This window comes from Trachemys scripta, chromosome 21 (genome assembly GCF_013100865.1).
Source record: "Trachemys scripta elegans isolate TJP31775 chromosome 21, CAS_Tse_1.0, whole genome shotgun sequence".
In the NCBI taxonomy this organism is placed as follows: Eukaryota; Metazoa; Chordata; order Testudines; family Emydidae; genus Trachemys; species Trachemys scripta.
In genome coordinates, this window is record NC_048318.1 from 9,935,919 (window position 1) to 9,948,318 (window position 12,400).

Below are 12,400 nucleotides of genomic sequence, written 5' to 3' on the forward strand. Positions count from 1 at the left end.
TGTTGCCATGTGATCATAGGTACAGTAGCTAACAGGAGTGGGAAATACTGTGCCTAGCCAGGACCTCTAAGCTTTCCATGTTTTAAAGGTGGCTGCAGTCTCTTCCTCCTGGGAATTTGATAGTTCCTGGTGCTGTCCTGTACCTGAAATTTCTATAGCATTAACGTACAGTGACAGCCAGATCGTCAGCTGGTGCAAATTGTCATAGATCCATGAACTTCAGTAGAGATATGGCAATTTAGGTGAGTTTGAGAATCTGCCCCTTAGGGTAAAAATATTTCCCAAGATCCATTGGCAATGCAAATCACTCAAAAATCATGAGTCAGGCCCCCCAAAAGTCAGGAGATTGCCTTAAAAATCATGAAATTTTAAAATAATAAAATGTGGGATTTTTTTATTTAATTTCTGCTGTTGGCATATTTAGGATTTGTGATTTCATGTGGTTTTTTTTTTTTTTTTTTCAAATAAAAGCTAAGATTTCATATTCACCTGACTCCAGGAGCTTGTCCTTTAAGAAAAAACACCTCATATTGTCACACTCATGATAAAATCATGACATTTAGCAGCACTGTCTAATTGGCCTCTCAGTCATATAGTAATACCCTGAGGCAAAAACTGCACTGACTAGTTAGAGTGATCCTCTTGTTCACAGAATACTGGGAGAACTCTGCTTCCTTGTGCACAGAGCACAGAACAGATCAGGAGCTTGATGAACTGTTAGCCCAGTTTTTGCCAGTTTTCTGCAGGGTACATACAGCAGTTAAATAGCAACCCCTGGCATAGAGAAGCTGCCAAACCTATTTAACTGCATTAGATTTATTGATAAGCTATTTTCTTCTGCTGCCTCCTCACTACAAGCTAATAGCCCAGACTTAAGGGCAGGCTTCCTGCATTGTTAATTCACCAGTTTCTATAATCATAATTCCAGATCATAATTATTCTGTAAACTGCCTGCCATTCTTTGGAAGAGCTGTCGGCTGACCCCATTCTCACTGGATTCCTTAGGGATTAATCTTTTGAGTTTCAGACTGAATCATACTTATTGGCTGAACTTCAAGTAGTGGCTTGTTCTACTTGGCTATGTTTGCATACAATGTGTATCTAATACATATATGTAAACTTCTGCAGAACGCTTTTCCATGTTTGGACTTCCACACTGACAAAAGCAGATTTGTTTATAACTGAACATTTTAATTAAAAAAAAATACAAAGCCAAACAGCTAAAATAATGGCTGTGTATATCATCTGATAAGCACATGAGAAAATATTAATTCCTAGGTTTCTGAACTAAAAACTACCAAAAAGAACCACATTTCAACCCCTAGGTGCACTTGAGTTTGAGGAATGCTGCAATTTTGATTTTTTTTTTTTTTTTTTTTTTTTTTGAGGTGCATGGGGGTGGGGCAAGATACACAAGCTGGGGTTATCTATTGGAGTTATCTTTTTCACTCTCATCTTTCTCCACCTTCCTTTCCCCATCCCACCAAAAATCTGCTCAGCTTTTCAAGTCGCCATGAAGAGAGGAAACTAGGAAACAACTCTATGGACTATAGTAACTTTAGCAGACCTAGGAGAGAAGATTCCTGGAGATAAGTAAAAGCTAATGAATTGTTCTGTCCTCCTATGCAAGATCTCCTTTTAGTTCCTAGAAAGGTTTTGGGGTTCATCCTTTTAACCCTGAATTCTCAGACCTTCTCATATTGGCTTGATCTTTCATCCATTTGCAAAGGAGACATTCTCAACAGTATTTCCCCTTCCTATTGGATCTTTCTGCTCTTCTGGGTTTAAAACACTTAGCGTTAGAACTGCTTGCAAAGACAGAGTGAAAGAGAGAAATCTCTTTGGATCTCCCATCATTATGAAACACAATAACCTGCATTTCTGACCCATTATTCTCCTGCCTTAGCAGGCATGTATACAGAAAATCATTTCAAACATACATACATTTTTAATTTCTCAAATAAATTCTATTTCTTAGAGCTTAGCAGAAGAAACCAGATGTTTAAATAGCAGCTGTTTCAGTGAACGCTCACTCACCTTTCCCATTTTTGTGAGTTTATTCCTTCCCTGCTCTAGTGGAGCAAAGGATCTCTCAGGCAGGAAGATATATACTGAAGTAAGGTGCTTGGATGAAAAGGAAAAGTGGTATGAACACAAGATGCAAGTAGCTCAGAATCGTTGTGGCTGTCAGAGTGCAAGAGCTCGCAGGGGTTGTAGCCTCTTCCCAACTGGAAAGCCAATGTTAGCTGGAATCCTCCCCGCACTTAGGCATCCTTCAGGCAGGACAGGTTTGCCTTCCAAAGCCTGTGGGGAGAGAGTGCTCTTTATGTCCCTTTATAAATAAGCACTTTGTCTGCCACTCCTCCCCTCCTCTTTCAGGTCCAGCCCATCTTCTGCTTCACCTGCAGTAGGGTGGAAAAATACCACAGTAATGGGCATGTGGGTTTCAGGTCAAATAGCTTCTAATTATTCCTTTGCAATGTTTGCTTCCAACTGAGGAACAGGTACATCACCTTGTTAAAAGCAATGAGTTTCCTTCAGAGATTCGCCAGCACTGACCTCCTGCAAATGATTTCCCAGTATCTTCAAAACATGTGGTGGGGCAGAGAGGGTGTGGGCAACATTTGCCAGTTACACTCCTTTAAGTGATCTGACGTGTATCTGCACAGGGTCTCTAAAAATAACATCACTATGCCATTCAGGTACCAACAGGATAGGTGCTATATATTCAGTCAATAACTTTGGATTGTAATATCATAAGGGGCAGAGTGCTCCTTTAAAAGTTTATACTTTGACTTTTCTATTCTTGGTGTAGATGGGGTTTGTTTGCTCTGATTTTTAACCTGAGGTTGTAAAAAAGAAAAAAGAGAGGCAGCTGCTGCCCAGGGCTTTCTAAGCAAGTGCAGTTATCAGAACAGGGTAATTTTTTAAGTGTTTATCTTGCATCAGTCACAAGCTCTCCAAGTGAAATACCATATGCTCTGAGAGAGAAGATTTATGAAACTTTTTATACCTGTATTCTGCACGCAGGTATGTATGCACTCTATGCACCCACATCTGGAAATTCTAACAAGCAGTGTCCGTTGGTCTACACATGCTCAGTAGGTCTCCTCGTGCTCCTGACCGAGGGCATAAGAGGCAGTGCGGACTGATGTCTCTTCAGTTCCTTCATACCACTGCTGAGCAGAGTCGGAATCCTATGTCCTCAGATCTCTGCAGTTTTTCTGATAGAACCTGCAAATTGATCTGTAAATAGTTTTATACTTCATATCTTTTCTATTAGGATAGCTAGCGTTTTATAGTATAGTTAATATAGCTCATTTTCCCCCATGCTGGGGACTCCCTGCCCATTGTCTGGGACTATGCCCGGACTCCCGGTGTTCAAGAATTGTATCTCCTGCCCTTGCACCTTCTCTGAGAGTGAGGATCACCAACACTGCCTCTATTGCTTGGGTGAGATGCATATCTCTGCAAAGTGCAGTATTTGTTGCTCTTGAGCTTCATCTAAGGAAACATCTTATGGAGAAAGCTATATGGCCCCACACTGATCCGGGCCAGGGAAATCCCCTGTATATTGGCCCCAACAGATGAGCAGCACACCAAGCCCCATGAAGTATGAGCTTAGAAGTGGAATCTGCAGCTCCTAAGCCCAAGGACTCTTCCTCCAGGGTTTCCTATGAGAGTAGGTGCACACTCACGGTTGCAAGGACAGATCCCCATCAACAAAAGACGTGATCCCTCCCCGAGCCTGTCGAGTGCAGTTGAGCCTTCACGTGTCGATCCTAAGGGACCAACACCACTGAAAACCTCCAGGCTGGAGGGCAAAGAACACAAGAAGAAAGATCTGCCAGCTCCAAAACACAAGGACCATCACCCACCAGTTCCATATAGCAGTGCAGGTCCAGACTCATCGTCAGTACCAGCTTGCTTATCCGAGGACCATACTACTTCCTGAGATGTGCAGAAACCATTGGTCCCAACCGCCTAGACACCAGGACATATGGAGTCTCCCATCATCTCCGGCCCAGCCCTCCTGAGGAACATTATTACCCCTGAGGATGATACTACTTCAGCGTCTCAGAAATTGCCTCATCTCCAAGCATCAGGAAGGAGTGCCCCAGAAACTGCACCACTATCCAAGCTGCATACCTTCCAGATGCTCAGATCTCTTTTAACAGACAACCTCGGCAGGCACTTCTGTGGAGTGGGAGATTCACGACTCTGTCCTGGAGAAATATTCACTAAGTGAAGTACACCTCAATGGGATCTCTTTGTGCCCCAAATGAACAGAAAACTTTCTCTGTACTGTTCCAGAGGAGCTATGGGCCACAGCTCCGAGGGTGATACTGTCCTGCTGTCATGGATGAATGATCTCAGGTATGTCTTTCTTCCCATTCCCCAACTACCACAGGTTCTGAGAAAGATCTGTCACAACTGTCCAGGAAAGTTGCATTCTTAGTTGATATCACGTTGGCCAGGAGGGTGAGCGAGTTGGAAGCCCTCAAGGCAGACCCTCCTTACATGGTTTTTCACAGGGAAAAGGTATCCATTTGCCTCCATTCTAAGATCCTCCCCAAGGTTATTTCAACTAAAGTATCCACTTGCCTGTCCTTCTTCCAAAACCCCACACTTTTGCTAAAGAGAGAAGACTTCATTCCTTCTATGTCAATTGTGCCCTGCAAAGCACCCAACCCTATCAGAAAATCACCAAGACTTTTTCTCGCCATAGCAAAAGATCACAAGGTCAAGCAGTATCCTTTCAGAGAATCTCTTTGTGGATTTCTGGGTGTATCATCAAATGCTACAGGTTAATAGACATACCTCGTCCTGACAGAGTCAGGGCACACTTTACAAGGGCACAAGCCGCCTTTACAGCATCCCTGCAGGACATTCCAATACTTGGCATACTCAGAGCAGCCACCTGGAGCTCCATGCACATGTTTGCTAGGCTTACACATTAGTTCAGGCCTCTGCTGTGGACGCAATATTGGGAACTGCAGTACTGAAAACATCTTTGCTGCCAGTTTTCTCATACCACCCTCCAGTCTGAGCAGTGCTTGACAACGACCCACATGTGGAATACACATAGGGACGAGCACTCAAAGAAGAAATGGAGTTTACTTACCTGTAACTGGAAGTCCTTTGAGATATGTGGTCCCCATCTGTATTTTACTACCCGCTCTCCATCCCCTCTGCTTCGGATCCTATTGGATTCATGGTAAGAAGAGGAACTGGAGAGGCGTCAGCCCGCACTGCCTTTTATGCCCTTGTTTGGAAGCACGAGGAGATATACTGTGCATCTGCAGGCCAACAGACACTGCTTGTTAGAATTTCTGGACTCAAGAGCATGGTGCACATCCATACCCATGTGTGGAATACAGACAAGGACCACGCATCTCAAAGAACTTCCAGGTACAGGTAAATAAATTCCATTTCCCATCATTCCAAAGCAATGGTAACTTCTGTCTTTGCTGATGTTTGGTGGAGGAAATAGAAATCAGGATAAAAGATATAAAATGCTTATGTGACTTCTCACCAGGCCAGAATACGAGAAATGACTCATTTTCTCCCCCCCCCCCCCATTCTAGATTTTTTTTTAAATATCAAATCAAATATGGGGAAGATTCCTTTTTACTATATTTTTTAGAAAAATACATTCCTTTCTAACTGGACTAAACTGTTCTTGCAGTAAGGCTGAGTATTTCAATAATGGGCCATTTAAATGGCATAATTCAGGAAACTACTGAATTGCACTGTTCTGTATGCTGCTAAGAACCATAATCGCTAGCATGAGTTTTGAATTATGATAGGAGATTAAAGTTGCTAATCTAAATCACTAACACTGACCCTTTAAAAATATATAGGCTGTAGTCCTATTGAAATCAACAGTGAATCACTTCTTGATTTCTACAGAAGCAGGATCAAATCTGTACTGTAATTAACCAGGAGCAAATTCCAAATAAAATGGGGGTCGAGTCTCTTTAATATGATGACTAATATTCTGAAACTGAAGCAGATTCCTTTTCCAGCTTCCTAATTCCTGGTTCATGTTTCCTAATTCCCTGTCGTCAACATGATTCAACTGGCCCTTGGATCATGTGGTCAATGGCACAAGATAAATATACAGACAGATAAATGGAAAGGCTTTTATTCTAATTTTATTTAGGGCCCACTTCTGCTGTTGATTTAAGTGAGAAAGGATTGGGCCCTTAATGGGAACAGCTACAATATAAACTCTTTCATATGTAAATAAGTAACTGGGATTTCACAATATGTCATTCACAAAAGTAATGCTCTGTTCAACATCTCCAGTGAGTCCAGACCTGTAAATTAGTACACTGCAATGAAATTAACCTATACATTGCTAAAATACACACCAGGGACTAGAGAACTAGAAGCCTGGGGGACACAAACAGAACCAAATAGACCTAAAAACAGAGAATGGGGACTGGGGATGAGGGGAAAATGTACTTGCAAATTGAGAAATGGAAGCCAGGGATCTGATTGAGTTGGAAACTAGGGGATGCAAGGGCAAATATATCTAATTTGAAAATGATATGATGAAAACTGTGCAGATGGGCCTGCAAAATAGAAATTGTGAGCCAGGAAGAACAATGAACAGGGGATTCAGAGTTGTAATCCAGGAACAAGTAAGAACTGGTAGATGGAAATCAGGATTCGGTGTCCTTGCGTATTGTGACATCCACAGATTTGCAAAGATAAAGGCCAGACTATGATTTTTAGTAATTATCCATGGTTTGGAATTTTATCTGTGCCAACCTAGCAGGTTTGGCAGGCAAAGAATAGGAGATGGAAGAAATGTGTTCTATAAATTGTGACCATTCTGCCTGAGGATCAGTGTTAAAATTGCAGATTAGCCACAATATACAGCAGCAGAGCACCCAAAACATTTAAACTGAGTTTACCCCTGGTTTTTGTACTCGCTTAACTCTTTCGTTTGGGGCTGTGGTTTTATTATTGAAATAGTTACACTGGGACACCCTCTAGTGTAGTTGCAACTATAGTGGCTTAAAGGTGACTTAGACCCATATATTTTGTTCCCTTCAGTTTATAGGAATAAACTCTATTGGTATAGCTACATAATAGGGTTGTAACCTTATAACTCTTGAGATTTCCAAGCACTGCAAAAACTGTGTATAGACCAGCTTTTAGTGAAGCGGGAAACACATTCTGCCAGACCATCTGCACTGCCAAATACGATTAGAATTTTATTGCAGTTCAAGAGAAGGAATCCACATAATCTTTAGAATCACAAAGGAAACAATGCTACTTTTATAGAACTTATAAGAATCCATATTTAATTCCCCAGACTATGATGAGACTGAGATGAGATAATGTAGAAAGAGGTTAGGGTTGAGACTGTTGCTTTAGAGATGCCAACCAAACGTTCACCCTCCTGTTACACATAATGGTATTTGAGTGATCTCTGTGCTGTTTGGGCAATATCTCTCTTGTAGAAATAGTGGTGTTTATTTTCAATAAAATTATGTCAGAGACTAGTTATAGGGATTCTGTCTTTTCATTACATGTGTATACCGCACCTAGCACAATGGGGGTTTAATCCCTGATTGTGGCCTTGTTGTGCTATTGCAATACAAATAAATAATACCTCCATATCTTCATTATGAATAATATTTATTGCACATTTTAACTGTTTTTAAGCTCACAAACTAACCCCAATGATCACTAATATATTTGTCATTCATGAAATATTTGGAGTAGTCTTCAGCCTTTGGGTTGCTTGTAAAATGTTCATTATTTGTGGTGAGTGACTGGTTTCCTAAAGCATATAGTATGGTTTCCAGTCTCTGGATAGCTATTTAATGGTAGGATGGTGTGTAGTATAGTGAATTATTCATTTCCTGCCATGAATATGAATATGAATGAGCCCTTCATGTTTTAAAATCAGTGAATCTTTTGGAATTCTTGAACCTTTTCACAAATACCCCATGGTTATTCAAGAACTAACAAATAATCAGTGGTACAAATCTTCCTTCTCCATCAGCTGCCACATATGATAGAGAATCAAACTCCGAAATGTTTTTTATTTTTTTTAAAATGTGTACACAAAATTAGAGGGATGCTGTCAGTAAATGTAGGCTGATTATTAAACCAAACTTAATATTGTTGTGTTCTGGAGGAGAATTAATCTAATCCATCTATATAGCTCCCATCACCATAGAATGTAAAAAAGGAAATTAATGGATGTTTCCTCTAGATTCTAAATATCTGTCTAGGAAAATAATAATCCAGCCTTTCTAATTATCACATTTTATTTTGTTTTTCTCCTGTATTGAAATGTGTGGGCCAAATTCTTACCTCAGCTATGCCCTCGTGCAATTCCTATTAAAACCAGTTGACACCCTTGTTTTGTTGTTATGTATTTATATTGTGGTAACACCTAGAAGACCCATTGTGCATGGAGCTGTACAAAGGAGTAAAACAAAGACAGTCCCTGCCCCAGAGAACTCATGATCTAGCATTATGACACAGTTCAATAGGTGGATAATGACACATTAGGTTAGCAGTGATAGAAGGGACATTCAGTTGTCTTGGAGGTGGAGGAGAGATGGGAGATATTGGTGAAAGTGTTTGCGGTTCAGACCTAGGATCTAATGGATTTCATGGTTGTCTGCAACGACAACCCAGCTCTGCACTCTGTCCCTAATCTGCAAAGCATGTAAGCACGTGCTTAGCTTTAGGCATGAGTACATATTCCATTGATTTGAATGGGACCTAAAAAGATGCTTAACTTTCAACAAATGCTTAAGTGTTGTGCTGAATAGGGATGGCCTTAAGCCCATGAAACATTCAGTTTGTAAGCACCTGGAGGATAATAGGGTTATAAGGTCTAGCCAGCATTGATTTGTTAAGAACAAATCGTGTCAAACCAACCTACTTTCTCCTTTGACATGGTTACTGGCCTAGTGGATATGGGGGAAGTAGTAGAGGTGCTATATCTTGATTTTAGTAGGGCTTTTCACACAATCGCACATGACGTTCTTATAAGCAAACTAGGGAAATGCTGTCTAGGAGAAATTACTATAAAGTGGGTGCAGAACATGTTGAAAGGCTGTACTCAAAGAGTAATTATCAATGGTTCAGACTGGGAGGGCATGGGTAATGGGGTCAGTCCTGGGTCTGGTCCTATGCAACATTTTCATTAATGGGTTGGATAATGCAGTGGAGAATATGCTTATAAAATGTGCAGATGACATCAAGCTGAAAAGGGTTGCAAGCACTTTGGAGGTCAGGATTAGAATTCGAATGACCTTGACAAATTGGAGAATGGGTCTGAATTCAACAAGATGAAATTCAACAGAGCCAAGTGCAAAGTACTTCACTTAGGAAGGAAAATATCAAATGAACGGCTACAAAATGGGGAATAACTGGCTAGGTGGTAGTACTGCTGGAAAGGATTTGGGGGTTATAATGGATCACAAATTGAACATGAATCAACAATGTGATGCAGCTGAAAAAAAGGCTAAAATTCTGGGATGTATTAGCAGAAGTGTTTGTATGTAAGACATGGGAAGTAATTGTCCTGCTCTACTTGGCACTGGTGAAGCCTCATCTGGAGTACTGTGTCCAGTTCTGGGCACCACGCTTTAGGAAATATGTGGACACATTGCAGAGAGTCTAGAGGAAAGCAACAAAAATTGTACAAGGTTTAGAAAAGATTAAAAGAACTGGGGATGTTTTTAGGCTTGAGAAAAGCAGGCTGAGGTAGGACCTGGTAAGTCTTCAAATATGTTAAGGGCTGTTATAAGGAGGACTTTAGTCAGTTGTTCTCCATGTCCACGGAAGATAGGGCAGGACGTAATGGACTTAATCTGCAGCAAAAGAGATTTAGGTTAGATATTAGAAAAAACTTTCTAACTCTCAGGGTAGTTAAGCTCTCGAACAGGCTTCCATGGGAAGTTGGGAATCCCTGTCACTGGAGGTTTTTAAGAACAGGTTGAACAAACACCTGTCAGGAATGATCTAGGTTTACTTGGTCCTACCTCAGTGCAAGGGGGTGAATTAGATGACTCTTCAAGGTCCCTTCCAGCCCCACAATTCTTCGATTCTATCTGCTTAGATGCTTTGCTGGACTGGAGTCTCAGCAAGGCGTGTGCTAAACTTTGAGTAGTCCTGTAGGTTTCAGCAGGATACTTATGTGCTTAAGTATCTTGCTGAATCGGGACCTGCATCCCTAACAATAGTGTTGTTGTGTCATACAGAGATCAGCAGACACCTGTGTGGCCTGGTGAATGGATCTGTGTTTTTATGTGGTTTCGCAAGCTGCTGTTTATAGGTGTGCTGCTTCCCTCTCTGAGGGAGTCAGCAGAGGGAGCAGGAGTTAAATAACAACCCCAGTTTTCATTCATTCATTGCATTAACAGTAGCAGTGGATCTGAGCCACAAAGCTCTGATTTCAGACACCTGATCTGGGAAGGGCGTCTGGCTCTGGCAGGTTGTGGCAGGCTCACTCTTGATTATCAAGCGACATTTTTCCTTAAAGGCAGAATGCATGAAGGATTCTTCCTGAAACCAAAACTAAAAAGAAAGGACTGGTTTGATGTTGTGAAGCCCATCCTTGAGAGTGCTGCCAAGTGACAGCACTCCATGGGGAGAACCAGGATGTGTTGTGTGCCAGGGAGATGTATTGCCGCACAGAGCAAGAGCAGCATACCTAAGCACCATCCCGTGGAGGCTGAGCGAGGCAGCGTGCTCACACTGCAGCCAGCCAGCTCCTCTGGCTGGTGCATCAACGGTGAAGACAGATTGAAACAGAAGAGGAAGCTCCCATTGTACCAGCCAAGGAGGAGGGGGAGCTGCTTGGAGGCACTGCTCCCTTAAGCTAGGGAGGGCAAAAATCACCCTTTTAACAGAGTACGGGGAGATGTTGCCTTGTCCCTCCCTTGCTCCCTTCATGTTAACCCTTGGCCCTCCTTCCACCCATTCCATCCTGTTTGGAGTGGCTTGTAATCAAAAGGGGCCTAGCAGGAAGCCGACCTTGTGCTCAGGAGAGCACGAGGACCGGGTGGAGCACAACAAGCAGGCTGCTTGCACCCTCTGTCCCCCCTCACCAGCGCGAAGGTCAGACATCGCCGAGCCTAACAGAGAAAGAGCCAGGTTCATGTGAGGCTGCACTAAACACACAAGAAAGATAATCAGTGTTAGTTAAATGTGTGTGGGGAATCATTAGGCAAAAAGATCTTACTTCCCAGCTGCAAGTGGTGGGCCATATTCTGCTCCTGTTCCAGGCAAACGACTCCCTTTGATATCAATGGGGGGTTTCTGCACCATCACCATAGTTACAGTGTGTCCCAGTGGGGGATACATTGTAATTTTACAAAAGGATTTGACCCAGCCCGTCTGGATTTTTGAATGAATATAGTGCAGATGTGACTAGGTGCCTCTGTGCATCCATATAACAAATAACAGCATGGACAAAAGATCCGGCTGCCTGTCCATTAGTGTCCTTTAGTCTTGAGCTGGAGGGGCTTCAGCTGAGTGGGAGGGAGGAGTTTGTTCTCTGTGCCTCCTTCAGTCCTTGGTGCCTCTGCTTAGTTTGCTACAGCAGCAAGTTGTCAGTTTATGTCAACTGCGGTGGTGATCTTTGTGATGCGGACATTTGTTCACTGCCAGATGGGCTGAGATTCACCAATGCATTTTCACACAGGCCACCAAGCAGTCCCTGGATGACAACATTTTTCAAAAACTACGGTTGGGTTAATTTCAACTAGTGAACTAGAGGGGAAAGTCTCCAAGGCCTATTACCAACTTCTGAGCCAGTCATTCTGTACCTAATAATTTGATAGCCCTGTTCATAAGGGAAACCTAGCAAGAAAAGAAATGAAGCATGAATCAACCTTACTCATAGTGGAGTTTTTAACGTTTTACAAGGAACTTCCACATTGGCTAAGATTGAAGGTTATACATACATCCTTGCTGTAGGCCTGGCACAAGCAATCTAAATTAGTGAGGGTCTTTTGGGACAGGAAGTCATAACAGGGTACAGCTGGTCTTTAAAAATTACTTCCCATCCTCTTGGAAATTCTCTAACTCTAGATGAGTGCTTATAGCCAACCGACTCGTATTGCTTAGATCGAGGAGCAGACTGCCTCCAGGGATAGAAGCTTGACACAGCAACCTGGCTAACCTGGCAGCTAAGGAGTGCATAATGCTTTGGAGAAATGGGACCTCAGACAAATTTGAAAAGATTTGGTCTGACTTTTTATAAATCTTTAATTCCTAGTGTAAGGAAACCTAGGTGTGATTTTCCTTTCCCTTCCCTGCCCCCTTTCCTTTCCCTCTCTTTCCATTGATTTATTATTTTATGGGGAGGTTCTTTTATTTGGGCAGGGGTCAATAAGATATAAATTAGAAAAAG

General features: G+C 42.1%; 1 protein-coding gene across 1 annotated transcript in view; it reads right to left on the reverse strand.

Moving 5' to 3' along the window:
* Window positions 1–2,293, reverse strand: part of ATP12A (ATPase H+/K+ transporting non-gastric alpha2 subunit) — a 29,518-nt gene extending 27,225 nt beyond the window's left edge. The window contains exon 1 of the mRNA XM_034754799.1: window positions 2,038–2,293. Coding sequence (XP_034610690.1) covers window positions 2,038–2,046 — 9 coding nt within the window. The 5' untranslated portion in view covers window positions 2,047–2,293. The remainder of the gene's footprint in view (window positions 1–2,037) is intronic.
* Window positions 2,294–12,400: the final 10,107 nt, after the last annotated feature.